Raw genomic sequence first — 16,641 nt, forward strand, 5'->3', positions numbered from 1 at the left:
AAAACAAGAAAAATTACTATCTACAACTATATACAAGAAGGAAGAACAGACAACCAACTCTCTTAGCTAGGCTAAGAACACAGAGGAACAGAGGTTCCAACTCTGGCCATGCAGCAGTAAGAGGGAACTAGAGGTGCATCAACCCGCACAGCCTCTTATAACCTCAGCTGCAGACACGAGGACAATACACAACTGCTACAGAACTGTTCTGGCTGCAGCGCGTGGCACACATGAGTACCCCATGTTTGGAATCCATATAGGGACCATCACCTAAAGAAGGACTTTTGGATACAAATTATCTGGACCCTCTGATTTAAAAATGTCTAACTTTAGAAGCTGCTTTTTAACATCCTCCTGAGCTACTACTGGAAGGTAAAGTGTTTTGTCATCATCAGACATGACAATATCATCTTTTTCCCCCCAAATACTGAAAAGAAATATTTATTGAACATTTCTGCCATTTGCTTTACATAGAGATATTTAATTTATAACTGCCTTCACATTCCCTCTAAGTCAGGTTGTTGTTTTTAACCAGTGTGGCTTCCCTGATTGCGGCTTTTGGGGCATCTAGTAACTGGTGTCTTGAGCCTAATACCTTGTATTAGGCTAAAGCATCTTTCAGAAAGACATCCAAATTTGACTTGAAAACTTCAAGAGACTGAGAATCCACCACTTCCCTTAGTAGTCTGTTCATCTTTGCACCACCCTTACTGAACTATTCCTAAAAGCTATTGCCAGCTCTAGGAGGCAGCACTGTAGAAGTGGTGGGTACTTTAAATCTCTGAAAACCAGGACATACAGAATTAAGAAAAGGAGTACTAGTGGCACCTTAGAGACTAACCAATTTATCTGAGCATAAGCTTTCGTGAGCTACAGCTCACTTTATCGAATGCTTATGCTCAAATAAATTGGTTAGTCTCTAAGGTGCCACTAGTACTAAGGTGCCACAAGTACTCCTTTTCTTTTTGCGAATACAGACTAACACGGCTGCTACTCTGAAACCATACAGAATTAAGTTATCCAACTCACCATGTTCTGGAAGAACATGAGGCACTACTTGGCCAACCTTAACTCTGCATTAACAAAGTTTTGGGCACTCAATTTTCTTGTTTTGTTTTTTTAAAATCATTTCTCAGCCTCCCCATATTTCACAGTACAACCCTCCTCTTCCACTGCTCCTGATTGCTTGGCAACGTTTATCTCAAGCACAAAATGCAATGGCTGCATGTTGGTTCCTTCACTGCCTCTGCATCATCTTGTCTTCTCTCTGCTTGCCCAGCACAGTCAGGCTCTCCCTCCTCAGCCCTCTTCCACTGGATAGGCAGTCATAAGCATGGGGCCCAGAAGCTGAGACGATAGGGAGAGGATGCTAGGACTAGCATGAAGTCCATGGGAGCATTTTTTGAAGGGAGGTCATGAGAAGGAGGATGATGCAGAGGTCAAGATCAGGGACTTGGGAAACCAGGGTCCAGTCCCTTGCTCCAGACTTCCTTTTGTATGACCTTGGGTAAGTTCTTTAGTCTCTGTGTCTCAGTTTCTATCTGTAAAATGGAGATAACAGCACATTCCTAACTCCATTGTACAAGGAGGGTGCTGTGAGGATAAATACATTAAAACTGCAAGGTGCTCAGAAGCTACAGTGTGATGGGGTCCAGACAGATACCTGTCACTGACTGAGGGATGTGGGGGTTTGGGGAGGACAGAACTGAAGTCCCCTCCCCCGCCCACTGTACAGCATTGACCCCTCCTTCCACCCAGCTCTTTCCTGCACTCTTCCAATTACTCTTCTCTCTCTCTCTCTCACTCACACACACAATATTTCTCCTCACTGCTTTGACCTCCATCTCTCTCCAGTTACTCAGACTCCCCTACTACTGCTCCAACTCCTTCAGCATTCCCTCCATCGTGCTCGCTGCTCCAAGACCATCCATCCCCAGTTCCACCCTCGTCCTTGCCATTTCATGCCCCTGTTAAACTTGTGGAGATAGGAAGGTGGAGGGGCTCTGAGGAGTGCATATACCAGCAGGAAGCTGAAGGAGAGTCGTGATGCAGAATCCATACCCTTGAGTCACTCACTTAGTGACAGACTGCCTGAAAACTTTGATTGTCACAAGAGCCCTAGTCTTGCTGCACATCCGCATTTTAATCTGTTTGGGAAAAGTGACTTGTAGATTCAAGCTCTCCATTTAGTAACTTAATTTAATAACTAATCATTTAATTTAGCCATACTCTAGCTAAGATAAATGCTGAGAGAATGAGATAAATTGGGGGATTATTAGAGCCATGGTTTGAGCCCCAAGTGTGCGCAAAAAAACCTTTTAAGAACCATTTGATTTTCATAATATGTTTTTTTGGGAGGTGGTACCTCAGAAAGCCCTTGCTAAATGACTCCACTGCACTACCAACAGTACCTTGCACAGCCATAAACCATGGCAAATTTCAAGATGATGCAAGTAACCATATGGAGCTTGGAGCACTTAGAATAACTGACCTTAAAACAGAAAAAAATGCTCAACCTTAACTGTAACAGAGCTAATGCTCTGCTGTAACAATTCAGAAAATTATTGTATCCACATGACCAATTCCATTTTGAATCTCGTCAAGTTCTTGGCCTCAGTAATTTGTGGCAATGTGTTCCACAATCTATGCGCTGTGTGAAAACATATTTCCTGTACAGTAATCAGTTTTAAATTTGCTGCCTTTCTATTTCATTGAATGTCTCCATGTTCTTGCATTATGATACAGGGAGAACATAAGTTCCAGATCTGCTTTCTATAGACCATTCACTATTTTGTGTACTTTTATCTCGTTCTCTCTTATTCATCTCCTTTCAAAGGTAAGCAATCCCAGTCTTTTCACTCTCTCTTTGCATGAGTTTTTTTTACCAGGTCAGTTAACATTGCTGTTGCCCTTCTCTGAACCCTTTCTAGTTCTGCAATATCCCTTTAAAATGGAGTGCCCAGTACTGCATGCAGTATTACAGATGAGGCCACATTACTGATTTATGTAAAGTCATTAAAATATTCTCCATTTTATTCATCATCCCATTCCCTGTGTGTACGAAGATCTTGTTAGCTTTCTGGACTGCTACTGCATGGTGAACAGAGGTCTTCACTCAGATGTCTAAAATGATACCCTGGTTCGTTTCTTGAGGTGATACAACTCATTTGGAACCTTGTAAGTTGTAGGGAGTTGTTCAAAATTTTTTCCCCAAAATGCATTACTTCGCATTTATTTACACTGAGTTTTATTTGCCATTGTATTGTCCATTCAGCAAGCTTGGTCAGTTCTTCTGAAATTCTTCACAGTGTTCTCTAGTCTTGACTAACATAAACAATGTTGTGTCATTAGAAAATTTTGCTACATCACTACTAAATGTCCTTTCCATGTCATCAATGAATATAGTAAAGAATACTGAGACCTGACACACAACCTTGTGGCACTCCCATTGTCAACCATTTGTCATGAAGCAAACTGACCCTCAGATTGTACACTCTGTTTTCTCTCTCAGCCAATTTTTGATCCATGACATTTTTCCTCTCATCCCATGACTTCTTAGTTTCTTAAGTAGCCTCTTATAAGGTAGCCTTCCAAAGGCCTTTCGATAGCCAAAGTAAATTATGTCTTCCAGTTCTTCTTTTTCCACTACCATACTGACATATTCAACTAATTCTAAGAGAACAGTGAAAGACAAATTTCCCTTGCAGAAACTGTGCTGGATAGACCCTACCATACTATGACCTTCCAGGTGTTTTATTATTCTTTTTTAAATGATCATTTCAATCAATTGGCCAATTACAGATGTAAGCCTTACCGGTGTGAATTCCCTAGATCATCCCTAGAGCCTTTTAAACAAAACATTTACAACATTTGTCACCCTCCAATCCTTCAGAAGAGTAGCGGTATTTTAGGAGTCTGCATATTATTGCTAGCAGCTCACTAATTTAATTCTTAAACTCCTTCAAAACCCTTAAGTGCATACTATCTGGGCCTGATGACCTATTACTTTTTAAATAATCAATTTGTTCCAGCATCTCCTCTTCCATTATTCAAAGACTTCAGTTTTAAATAAGAATTTGAGCATAATTGGTCTTCCACTGTATAACCATAAAGCAAAAGACAGACAGAGGCAACAGTAAAGACAGCCAAGAGACTGATAGCAAAGACAGGAAGATTTCCCTACCTGGCAGTGTTGGACCATTGCAATACTTCCTCCCAGGAATTAGAGAGGAGCCCAAGCACAGGCACTGATGGGACAGAGAACCAAGAATGACTTCCCATGAGGATTCTGCTGCAGCCCCACAAAGGAATGCTGACAGTACAGAGAAATACTTAAGAGAATGCCAAGTTAGGCAGCCAGGCGCACTATAACAAAGGAGCCAAGGACCTGAGACCATTACACACAAGGGAACATGTCTGTATTCAACCATCAAACTGCTACACAAAGCAATGGCAAAGGCAACAGTCCAAGATGCACTGGGACACAGGTCTTATGATGTAGCTACAGACGCAAGACAACAGTGGAGATGAAACCAAAGCCAACTGCAGGGTAGTGGCAAACAGCTGGCACAGATCAGGCCAAGGACAAGACCAGGAGGATTTGAACTCACCTTGACCATCAGCTGGCCTGATGTAAGCGAGTCAGAAGCATCAGGGTATATGGACAATAAAGAGGATCAATAGAACACCACCCAAGAGAAAAAAGGCAGCAACGTGTCTGAAGCACCGGTATGTATTCTCAATTTTACTTCACTTTAACGTAATTTTTAATTGGGAATTTCCTTGATTTTAAAATTAAAATTTTGTAAGTGAAGACTAAAAAAGAACCCCCCCCAAAATGTTAATGGGATATTTCTAATGATGTTAAGATATGTAGCAAGAATCTTACTTTTTTTTATTTTAATTTTAGGGCCAGATTCACTAGTACACTCTGGCTACTTAGGCCCAGACTCGAGCAGTGGCGAGATACTATCTTAGTGAGAGCACACCTTGCCTTCACTCTTATTAGGAGCAATGAGAGACAGCAGCCATTTTGAAAAGGGGCACTTTTGCTAAGGGCCACTGTGGCTGTAGCTCTACTGAGAACATAGAGAGCTGATATCCATTTTGAAAGAGGGCAGTTCTGTGTTGAATGCTCTGTAGAAGAAAAGTATTCATCAGCCTATACTAAGAGATAAGATTTCAGCTATGAAAAATAATGGCAAAAAATTACCACTAATCTTAAAAAATAATTTTCTAAAGTAGCCTGTGGACAAGATTTCAGAGAGTTAACCACACGGGAAGTATGAAGACTCATTTGGTATTAAGAACATTTAGGAGAAAAAAGATCCAGCACCAGGTGCTAAATTTCTTCAATGACTGCTTTTTAAGTGATTACAACTCAAACTAATTAATGGATTTAGTTGTAAATTCTCAGAGAACTCGTTCTGTACTCAAAAAGAGTAAGTACTGTAATTTGAGAATATATTGTATTCTTCATATACTGTATAACAAAATGGTTAATTCCCTCCTTTAAGGGAAAAACTCAGCTCATCTTTAACTACAGAACTGTAAGCAGTGCTCCCACAGCAGGTAAAGATGTACTGAAATTAAGACTAATTTTCATTCCCACATATCTACAGTTATTAATTTAATGATTCAGGCAGAAATAATATAATATTAATGCATACTTTTAGAAAATTAAAAGTCTGATGAAACAGATTGCAAAAACTGCTACCACCACAAGATCTCAGGCTGTGGTTCTCAAACTTATTATATCAGGGCCCCCCGACGCCTTCTTTGTGTCTATAGTCATTTACGCCCCCCTCCCCAAGTACATATACTGCCACTCAGCTCTGAAGGCAAAGCGGAGAGCAGTGGCTGCTGGCCGGGCCACGTCAGCAGCAGCAGCACGGAAGGGAGGCAGTGTGAAAAGTGCTATTTGTCCATATCGCTTTTCACAGCAGGTTTAGTGCCCCACTGCCACCTTTATTTCTGCGCTGCTACCACCACCGCAGGGCTGACAGCCAGAGCCCCACTGCCTCCAGGTGGGTGTGTATTGTTGGGGGCTGGGGGGGATATCCCAAGCCCAGGTGGTGGGGCTCCGGCTGTCAGCCCCGGGGCAGTGGGGTTCCAGCTGTCCCCTTTATCCCCACCTCCCTGATAGGCATGGCCCTTCTGCATGAGCCCCAGCTACCTGGGGCTGAGAGCCACAGCTCTTTAAAAAAACAAAACAAAAACAAAAAAAAAACCATACACACACAATTCACACCTCCCTTGATATATTCCTGTGCCTCCCTCGGGAGTCCCACCCCATAATTTGAGAACCACTGGTCTCAGGGAGTCATGTGACATAGCAGAGGTATAGTGGTGAAGAGGTCTATTGATTTCACCTTATGGAAGAGTATGACACAAACAGAAATTCTCAGGCTGTAAATGTTATTTGAGACATAGGGCCAGTATTCTATTATCTTTGAACCACCAGCATAAATTTAAGGTACATTAGCTGTACTCTGTAACATATGGGATGCTGCAGGCTACAAGGCAAACACTACCATAGAGTAGGTCATGATACATTTCTCTTTTTAGTGACAGAAGAAAAACTAAACACTTGTGTATTAATATTTTGTTCTAAACACATAAAATAGTTGAAGGCAAATATAAGCTTACGTATGCTGGAGTCTCCAAAGCATCTGTATTCACCAGTACAGGAGGAGGATTTGCCTTTAAAGGAAAAATTTTTAAAAAAATGTAAAAACAGTAGTCAGAGGAAACATAACTAAAAGATTTTAGTAGAGATGAACACAGCAAGGAAATGCACTCTATAAGGGTGTGATTTCTAAAGTGTACTAATGTGTTACACAATTAATTGGTCCATGTAGACACTGCTGGTATGCTCTAACGTGGTGCTGTTTGAAACAGTACTGTGTTAAAGTGCACTAGGGAACCTTTAGTGCAAACCAGTAGGGTAAACTAGGACCAATTAATGAGCAACACAATCTGCTCCTCTGACAACCCTAGTTTATTAATGTAAAGTAATAAAAAGGACAGGTTAAAATTTGAACATTTAGAAATCTATTCTCCACTTAATCTACAAGAGAATAGCATGCATAAAACTACTTTACATTAATAAACTAGGATTGTCAGACAAGTTTTAATTTACAATGTTGGAAAGAAAGAACAAATTAGTCCTAAAGTTTAACCAAGTGTTCTTACATTTTACACAGTACCTGCAACTCTTTTATTATTAAGACTAGATATTCTGTAATATCGGTTAAAATAACTACAACTTTTCCCAGTAGATGAGATTTCTACAGCACTGTAAGCTATACGGAGATGATTAAACATTTCCCATCATTAAGAAAGTGAAGAAACACCAATGAAATTGTAGCAAAAGGTGTAGAGGGTTTTTATAAAGCTGAAGTTGTTACTGCCAATTTTAATTCAATTTTCTTATATAACAGACTCATGGTTAAGATTTTCTTCTTAAGTTCCCTTTAGAATAGGAAAGTTAAATTTGTTTCTAATTAGAGATGGAAGGGGCTATGTTATAGTTATATACTAGAAAAGTCACTATACTAAGAGAGTTAGAGCTATATACTATCCCTGTACAGAGATCATAAGAACATAAGGACGGCCATACTGTGTCGGAAAAAAGTTCCATCTAGCACACTAACCTGTCTTCTGATGGCAGCCAATGCCAGATGCCCCAGAGGGAATGAAGAGAACAGGTAATCATCAAGTGATCCATCCCGTTGCTCATTCCCAGCTTCTGGTGAACAGAGGCTCGGGACACCATCCCTGCCCATCCTGCCTAATAGCCATTGATGGACCTATCCTCCATGAATTGCTCTACTTCTTTTTTCAACCCTGTTATAGTCTTGGCCTTCACAACATCCTCTGGCAAGGACCTGTGCATTGTGTGAAAAACATACTTCCTTTTGTTTGTTTTAAACCTGCTGACTATTAATTTCATATGGTGACCCCTAGCTCTTATGTTATAAGAGGGAGTAAATAACACTTCCTTATTTAATTTCTCCACACCAGTCACGATTTTATAGATCTCCATCATATCCCCCATTAGTGGTCTCTTTTCCAAGCTGAAAAGTCCCTGTCTCATTAATCTCTCCTTATATGGTAGGCGTTCCCTACCCCTAATAATTTTTGTTGCCCTTTTCTGAACCTTTTCCAATTCCAATGTATCTTTTTTGAGATGAGGTGACCACATCTGCACTCAGTATTAAAGATGTGGGCATACTATGAATTTATATAGAGGCAATAAGATTTTTTTTATCTTATTATCTATTCCTTTCTTAATGACTCCCAAAGTTCTGTTCACTTTTTTGACTGCCACGATACAATGAGTGAATGTTTTCAGAGAACTAAGGTTTGATGTTGATAGATATTTGGCTGAGTGTGTGTGTTCCCTCTGTGTGCCGCCGCAGTCCTGCACAGACAGCTGGCATGGCAGACCTTGAGCAAACCACCCAACGACCACAAGATCCGTTAAGGGACGAAGGCACTCAGCCGTGTTTATTGTTGACAAATCATGGTATTAGTATCCCGCAGACTCTACCAGACCACTAATACATGTATGCTCATAACAATGGACCAGCTCAGTGAACGGTGGGAATTTCCGTTCCTCACTAAGAAAAAAGATAAAGATACTCCCTCTGAGATACGTCCTTATACCTCGATACAAACAAGTTAATACTGCCCCTTTGACATAGTTAGTTATCACCCATCATCTTGTACATGCTCGTTTGATCAAAACATCTCTATTACGTACTGTCATCCTGACCTTATCCTCCAGAAGGGTGAGTCTGCTCCTGCCATCCTTGGGGAATGCCCCTGTACCATCCTTGATATTGGGATGCTCTGGTACCGCTTGACATCGGGATGTGTCTGCGGGAGCACTAGCACCTCCCAGAAATGTGTATTTCTGCAATATCAGCCCTGTTCTTGCCAAACTCTGTAAGCAGGTCCTGCCTCACACCAGGCCTCCGACACAAGGGTTTATGTCTCAGGCTTTCTTCCTACTACAAGAACTATCCACAAGGACTCCAAGATAGAATCATAGACCTGGAAGGGACCTCGATTGGTCATCTAGTCCAGTCCCCTGCACTCAAGGCAGGACTAAGTATTATCTAGACCATCCCTGACAGGTGTTTGTCCAACCTGCTCTTAAAAATACCCAATGATGGAGATGCCACAACTTCCTTAAGCAATTTATTCCAGCGCTTAACTACTCTGACAGTTAGGAAGTTTTTCCTAATGTCCAACCTAATCGGCCCTTGATGCAATTTAAGCCCATTGCTTCTTGTCCTATCTTCAGAGATTAAGAAGAACAATTTTTCTCCCTCCTCCTTGTAACCAGCTTTTATGTACTTGAAAACTGTTATCATTTCCCCTCTCAGTCTTCTCTTCTCCAGACTAAACAAACCCAATTTTTTCAATCTTCCCTCATAGATCCTGTTTTCTAGACCTTTAATAGTTTTAGGTTTCAGAGTAACAGCCGTGTTAGTCTGTATTCGTAAAAAGAAAAGGAGTACTTGTGGCACCTTAGAGACTAACCAGTTTATTTGAGCATGAGCTTTCGTGAGCTACAGCTCACTTCATCGGATGCATATGCTATGCATCCGATGAAGTGAGCTGTAGCTCACGAAAGCTCATGCTCAAATAAACTGGTTAGTCTCTAAGGTGCCACAAGTACTCCTTTTCTTAATAGTTTTAGTCACTCTTCTCTGGACTTTCTCCAATTTGTCCACATCCTTCCTGAAATGTGGCGCCCAGAACTGGACACAATACTCCAGTTAAGGCCTAATCAGCGCGGAGTAGAGCGGAAAAAACAGTTACTCACCTTCTCGTAACTGTTGTTCTTCAAGAAACATTGCTCATATCCATTCCAATTACATGTGTGCACGCTGCATGCACAGTTGTTGTAAAGTTTTTCTCCTAGCAGCACCCGTCGGCTCGGCTGTGAAGTCCCCTGGAGAGGTGCCTCCATGGAGCTCAATATATGACCCTGCTGACTCAGCACCTCCTCAGTTCCTTCTTGCCAGATACTCTGACAGCGGGAAAGGCAGATGGGTTTGGGATGGATATAAGCAACACATTTCGAAGAACAACAGTTACAAGAAGGTGAGTAACCATTTTTTCTTCTTTGAGTGATTGCTCATATCGATTCCAATTAGGTGACTCCCAAGCCTTACCTAGGAGATTGGCTCGGAGTTATGGAATCGCAGATTGGAGCACCACTCTGCTGAAGGCTGCATCATCTCTAGAATGCTAGATGATAGCATAATGACAGGTGAACGTATGTACCGAGGACCAACTTGCTGCCCTGCAAAATTTCTTGGACTGGGACCTGGGCCGGAATGCTGCTGATGAGGCGTGTGCCCTTGGGGAGTGTGCCGTAAGTGCTGGGGATGGTATCTTGGCCAGCTCATAGCACGTGGGGATACAGGACGTGATCCAGTAAGATATTCCTTGAGATGAGACCAGTAGTCCTTTCATCCAGTCCGCTACCGCAAAAAACAGCTGATTCGATTTCCTGAACAGCTTGGTGCGTTTGATATAGAAGACCAACACTCGCCAAACATCCAAGGAGTGTAGCCTCCGCTCACAGCTACTGGTATGTGGCTTTGGTTACAAAACGGTTAGGAATATGTCTTGGCTGGTATGAAAATGAGACACCACTTTAGGCAGAAAGGCTGGGTGAGGTCTCAGCTGCAGCTTGTCTTCTGGAAAACTATGTAAGGTGGGTCTGAGGTAAGGGCCTTCAATTCAGACACTCTTCTTGCTGATGTAATGCCCACTAAGAAGGCTACCTTCCATGACAGGTAGAGGAGGGAGCAAACCGCAGTGGCTTGAATGGGGGCCCCATTAATTTGGAGAGGACCAAATTAAGGTCCCATATAGGAACAGGCTGCCTAATCTGGGGATGTAGCTGGTCCAAAAAACGGCAAAAACGGAGCACCCCAAGATTCCGGGGTGGAAAGCTGAGATAGCAGTTGGGTGTACCTTTATGGATGACACGGCCAGACCTTGCTGTTTCAGGTGCGGAAGGTACTCCAGAATAAGAGGTAACTTTGCCTGAAGTGGGGGTGTAAAATGTTGGTCACACCAGCAGGTGAATCTCTTCCAATTCGCCAGATATGTGGCCCTCGTGGAGGTCTTTCTGCTGCCGAGTAAGACCTCCCTCACCTGCTCCGAGCACAGCAGTTCCATGGGGTTCAGCCATTAGGCTTCCAGGCCATGAGGTGGAAGGACCGGAGGTCTGGATGATGAAGACGACCATAGTCCTGAGTGATCAGGTCAGGAAGGAGTGGCAACTTGATCGGCATCTTCACTGACAGATCCAGGAATGTGATGAACCTGTGTTGCCAAGGCCACGCTGGTGCCACCATAATTATCTCCGCCCCCTCCCTGCGAACCCTGAGTAGGGCCTTGAGAGGGATCGGAGGAAAAGCGTAGAGCAGACGGCCTCCCCAGGGTAGCAGGAACGTGTCTGTGACTGGGGGGGAGGGATAGCTCTGTGGTTTGAGCATTGGCCTGCTAAACCCAGGGTTGTGAGTTCAATCCTTGAGGGGGCCATTTAGGGATCAGGGCAAAAATTGGGGATTGGTCCTGCTTTGAGCAGGGGGTTGGACTAGATGACCTCCTGAGGTCCCTTCCAACCCTGATATTCTGTGATTGAGCCCGGGCTGCTTTCCTGGAAGGAGCAAAACACTGGGCACTTCCTGTTGCTCCGGGTGGCTAACAGTTCGAACTGGGGAAAACCCAACCTCTGGAAGATGGAGTGAATGACAACCGGCCGGATGGACCACTTGTGGTTGTGGAAAGACCTGCTCAGGCGGTCCATCTGTACATTCTGGATTCCAGGCAGATATGATGCTTCCCGGTGAATCGAGTGGGCTATACGGAATTCCCAGAGTCTGAGAGCCTCCTGACAGTAGGTTAAGGAACAGGTTCCACCCTGCTTGTTGATGTAAAACATTGCAGTGGTGTTGTCCATCATGACTGTCATGTACTGGCCTTGCAGTTGAGTCTGAAAGGCCTGGCATGCGAGATGCACAGCTCTCAGCTCCTTGATATTGATATGGAGAGAGAGCTTGTCCTGTGACCAGAGGCGCTGCTTTTGGAGATCTCCCAAATGTGCGCCCCAACCTAGAGCTGACGCATCCCTAGCTAGAGACAAGAAAAGCTGAGGACTGTTGAAGGGGACTCCTCCGCAGACTATTCGAGCATCGAGCCACCACTGGAGTGACTCTAGCACCTGTTGCAGCATCGTGACCACTAGGTTCAGGCTATCGTGCCTCAGGCGGTATGTCGAAGCAAGCCACAACTGCAGAGACCTGAGGATCAACCTGGCATGCCAGACCACGTACATGCAGGCTGCCATGTGATCCAGGAGACTCTGACAACTCCTCACTGTAGTGGTTGGTTACTTCCTCAGGCTTCGAATGATGCTTGTCATGGCTTGGAATCAGGACTCCAGCAGACTTGCTCTTGCCTGAATTGAATCCAACACTGCCCTGATAAACTCTATCCTCTGGATCGGTGACAACGTTGACTTATTCATGTTGAGGAGGAGACCCAGTCTGTCGAACATGGATATGACCAGATGGACCCTGCAACTCCACCTGCTCTCTGGTGCACGCCCTGAGCAGCCAGTCGTCAAGGTAAGGGTATACCTACACCTGCCTCCTTTGCAGGAAGGCTTCTACTACCAACATGCACTTGGTGAAAACTCGTGGGGCTGTCAACAGGCTGAAGGGGGAGGACCATGAACTGATAATGTTTTTGGTTCATCACGAACCTTAAAAAGTGTCGGTGTGCTGGCCAAATAGCTCTGTGGACGTATGCATCTTTCATATTGAGGGCGGCAAACCAGTCTCCCGGATCCAGAGAAGGGACCATTGTACTGAGGGAGACCATGTGGAACTTCAACTTTACCATGAACTTGTTGAGTCCTCACAGGTCTAGAATGGGTCTGAAACCCTCCTTGGCTTTGGGGATTAGAAAATAGCGGGAATAAAACGCCCTGCCCCTGAACTCCTGAGGAACCTCCTCCACCGCTCCTATAGCGAGAAGCGCCTGCACCTCCTGGATAAGGAGTTGTTCGTGAGAAGGGTCCCTGAAGAGGGATGGGGAAGGGGGGTCGAAGGGAGAGTAGGAGCAGAATTGGAGAGAATATCCCACTTCTACCATGCGAAGAACCCAGTGGTCCGATGTTATCTGTGACCAAACACGGTAGAAGTGGAATAGACGGTTCAAAAAACACAGGGAAGAATCCAGCGTTGAGACTGGTGCTCCGTCCTCAGCCGTACCTTCAAAATGTCTGTTTTGAGCCCAGTGAAGGCTTAGTCAGACCATGCCCCTGTCCTGACGGAGGGGTGGGAGGGCTTGCGCCTGCCATTCCTATCCCTGCGCCTGTAGAAATCCTGCCTCGGCTGAGGAGAATAAGACCGCTCTTGCAGCAGTTGGGGCTTAATGAGCTTTCGTTGGGTTGCTGGGGTATGGATACCCAAAGATTTCATTGTTGTCCTAGAGTCTTTGAGGCTATGCAGCCTGGATTCAGTCTGTTCAGCAAACAGACCTACCCTGTCAAAGGGTAGGTCCTGCATAGTTTGTTGAACCTCAGATGGGAGCCCCGAGGCCTGCAGCCATGAGCTACACCTCATAACTATTCCTGAGGACAAGGTGCACGCTGCCAAGTCCACAGCGTACAATGAGGCCTGTAAAGAGGTCTGTGCCATTGCCTTGCCCTCCTCAACAATTGCCCCAAACTCCTCCCTAGACTCCGCTGGTACCAGCTCCCTAAACTTCAGCATTGAGTTCTAGCAGTTAAAACTGTACCTGCTCAGGATTGCCTGCTGGTTGGCAATCCTGAGTTGCAAGCCCCACCTAGAGTATACTTTGCGTCTGAATAAATCCAGGCGCTTGGCGTCCTTAGATTTGAGTGCTGGGGCTTGCTATCCCTGCCTCTCCTACTGATTTACTGCCAACACTACTAATGAGCAAGGCTGTGGGTGAGTAAACAGGTAGTCGAACCCCTTGGAGGGATCCAAATACTTCCTCTACACACCCTTAGCAGTGGGAGGGATGGAGACGAGGGTCTGCCAAATGATCTTTACATTGGCTTGAATAATTTTGATGAGTGGTAGAGCAACCCTGGAAGGTCCTTCTGGTGCCAGGATGTCCACCAGAGGCTCCTCCGACACTACCACCGTCTCGACCTGCAGGTTCATATTGCGTGCCACCCAGCGCAGGAGTTCCTGGTGGGAATGACTATCTATAGGGCGCGGTCCCGAAATGGAGGTGCCCGCCACCTCCTCGTCCGGGGAGGACGATGAGGATGCTACTGGGGGAACTGGATCCTCCAGACCCTCTTGGTCCTCAAGGACCTTCTGCCCCGCCTCAAGCTCCATACCAGCCACTCCAGGGATTGGCTCAGGAACAGGAGTGGGACTGACTGTTGACTCCTCTACACCCCTAGGCGTAGGACGAATGGCCGCTGCCTCCAGCACCCTAGGTTCGGATGCCACGGAGCGTGAAATCTTGCATTAAGCACCCTAACCCTGTTGGTACGCCCAAGGGACCCAAAAAGGCCACTGCGGTGGCCCGTGTCACTGCACAGGCCATGGCCCTGCACCCACGTCAGGCCTTGTCATAAATATAAAGGGAAGGGTAAACCCCTTTAAAATCCCTCCTGGCCTGAGGAAAAATCCTCTCACTTGTAAAGGGTTAAGAAGCTAAAGGTAACCTCGCTGGCACCTGACCAAAATGACCAATGAGGAGACAAGATACTTTCAAAAGCTGGGAGGAGGGAGAGAAACAAAGGGTCTGGGTCTGTCTGTATGCTGCTTTTGCCAGGGACAGAACAGGAATGGAGTCTTAGAATTTTAGTAAGTAATCTAGTTAGGTATGTGTTAGATTATGATTTCTTTAAATGGCTGAGAAAGGAACTGTGCTGAATAGAATGACTATTCCCGTCTGTGTGTCTTTGTTGTAACTTAAGGTTTTGCCTAGAGGGATTCTCTATGTTTTGAATCTAATTACCCTGTAAGGTATCTACCATCCTGATTTTACAGAGCGGATTTCTTTACTTCTATTAAAAGTCTTCTTGTAAGAAAACTGAATGCTTTTTCATTGTTCTCAGATCCAAGGGTTTGGGTCTGTGGGCACCTATGCAAACTGGTGAGGATTTTTACCAAACCTTTCCCAGGAAGTGGGGTGCAAGGGTTGGGAGGATTTTGGGGGGAAAGACGTGTCTAAACTACGTTTCCCAGTAAACCCAGTTAGAGTTTGGTGGTGGCAGTGGTTATTCCAAGGACAAAGGATAAAATTAATTTGTACCTTGGGGAAGTTTTAACCTAAGCTGGTGAAAGGAAGCTTAGGAGGTTTTCATGCAGGTCCCCACATCTGTACCCTAGAGTTCAGAGTGGGGGAGGAACCTTGACAGGCCTGCTGCACATATTTGGAACCCACCTCCAAGCCCAAAGATGGGGCCCGAGACCATGATGGCAATGGCAGTGCCGAGCACAGCTGAGCCAGGGAGCGGTGCCTTGAAGCTGAGGAGCGGTGCCGCAACCTAGATCGGTACTGAGATCTGGAGTGGTCCCGCTAGCGAAGTCTGAGCAGGGAGCCAGATCGGTGCAATGGGGCGGTGCCAAGATTGGGACCGACTGCGCGAACGCAATCTGTGTTGCGAGTGGATTGCCAGTGGGATCTGGATTGGTGCCACGAGTCAGACCTGTGCCACAAATGCGACTGGCGACATGAGTCCAAGCGGTGCTGGGAATCCGAGTGGTGCCGGGACTCCGTGGGCTGAGTCAAAGGACAAATCATCACCGGCTTTCCCCGGGATGGTGCCGCCTGATGCGGTATTGGAGGTTTAGTGTGAAGAACCAGGGAGCTTGGTGCCGTCATAGCAATGAGGTCTCTGGCAGCCTTAAAGGTGTCAGGGGTGGAAGGCAGTTCTGCCTCCTCCACCACCTGACCCGGGGAGTCCAACTGCATCGGACTCAACTGTCCCCCTTGTAGGGCTGAAGTCAACGGTGCAGGCTCCGAAAATTTTGCCACTGGGGGTTCCGCCCTGGGATGCGCCCAACTGGCTGGCTCCGAGGGGGTGGGTCCTGAAGTCAGGGAACCACTCCTTCCTTGCTTCTGGTGTCACTTCTGTGCCCGTGAGTGGGATCAGTGCCGAGCCGGTCCCACCATCTTCTGTGCCGGGGAGCGATGGTGCCGCACGTCTCGACCAGACTCCTTCCGCAGTGCCACTTCGGCCACTGCCGAGGGGGCACTGCACACTGATGAACTCAGTGCCAGGTCCTGCTGCGCCGATGCAGGTTAGGTCTAAGTGCTGACTCCATAAAGAGCTACTTCAATCTAAAGTCCTGCTCCTTCTTGATTCGGGAATGAAAGCCGTTACAAATCCTGCACTTCTCTAACTGATGTGCTTCCCCCAGACACTTTCAACAAGCATCATGAGGGTCGCCCGTTGGCATGGACTTGTTACAGGACTTGCAGGGCTTGAATCCCTGGGACTTAGGCATGTAAGTCCCCAAAGGAGAATGCAGTCAGTGTGGAAGGTAAACCCCCCAGCCCAACAGCTAACTAACTAGAACTACAGTCACTAAGAACTAACTAACTATAGAA

The 16,641-nt window shown here is 45.5% G+C and overlaps 1 protein-coding gene across 32 annotated transcripts in view; it reads right to left on the bottom strand.

Annotated features, from left to right (window-relative positions):
* The window catches only part of DLG1 (discs large MAGUK scaffold protein 1), a 428,647-nt gene that overhangs the window by 224,909 nt on the left and 187,097 nt on the right, over window positions 1-16,641 (bottom strand). For 26 of the 32 annotated variants that reach the window (XM_043523144.1, XM_037909596.2, XM_037909589.2 and 23 more), the window contains one exon: window positions 6,649-6,702. The exons of 5 other annotated variants lie outside the window; for them this stretch is intronic. In XM_043523144.1, coding sequence (XP_043379079.1) covers window positions 6,649-6,702 — 54 coding nt within the window. Of the gene's footprint in view, window positions 1-4,183; window positions 4,217-6,648; window positions 6,703-16,641 lie in introns of those variants that run through there. One more of the 32 variants, XM_043523148.1, reaches the window with a different exon arrangement.

Source organism: Chelonia mydas, chromosome 9, assembly GCF_015237465.2.
Source record: "Chelonia mydas isolate rCheMyd1 chromosome 9, rCheMyd1.pri.v2, whole genome shotgun sequence".
NCBI lineage: Eukaryota > Metazoa > Chordata > Testudines > Cheloniidae > Chelonia > Chelonia mydas.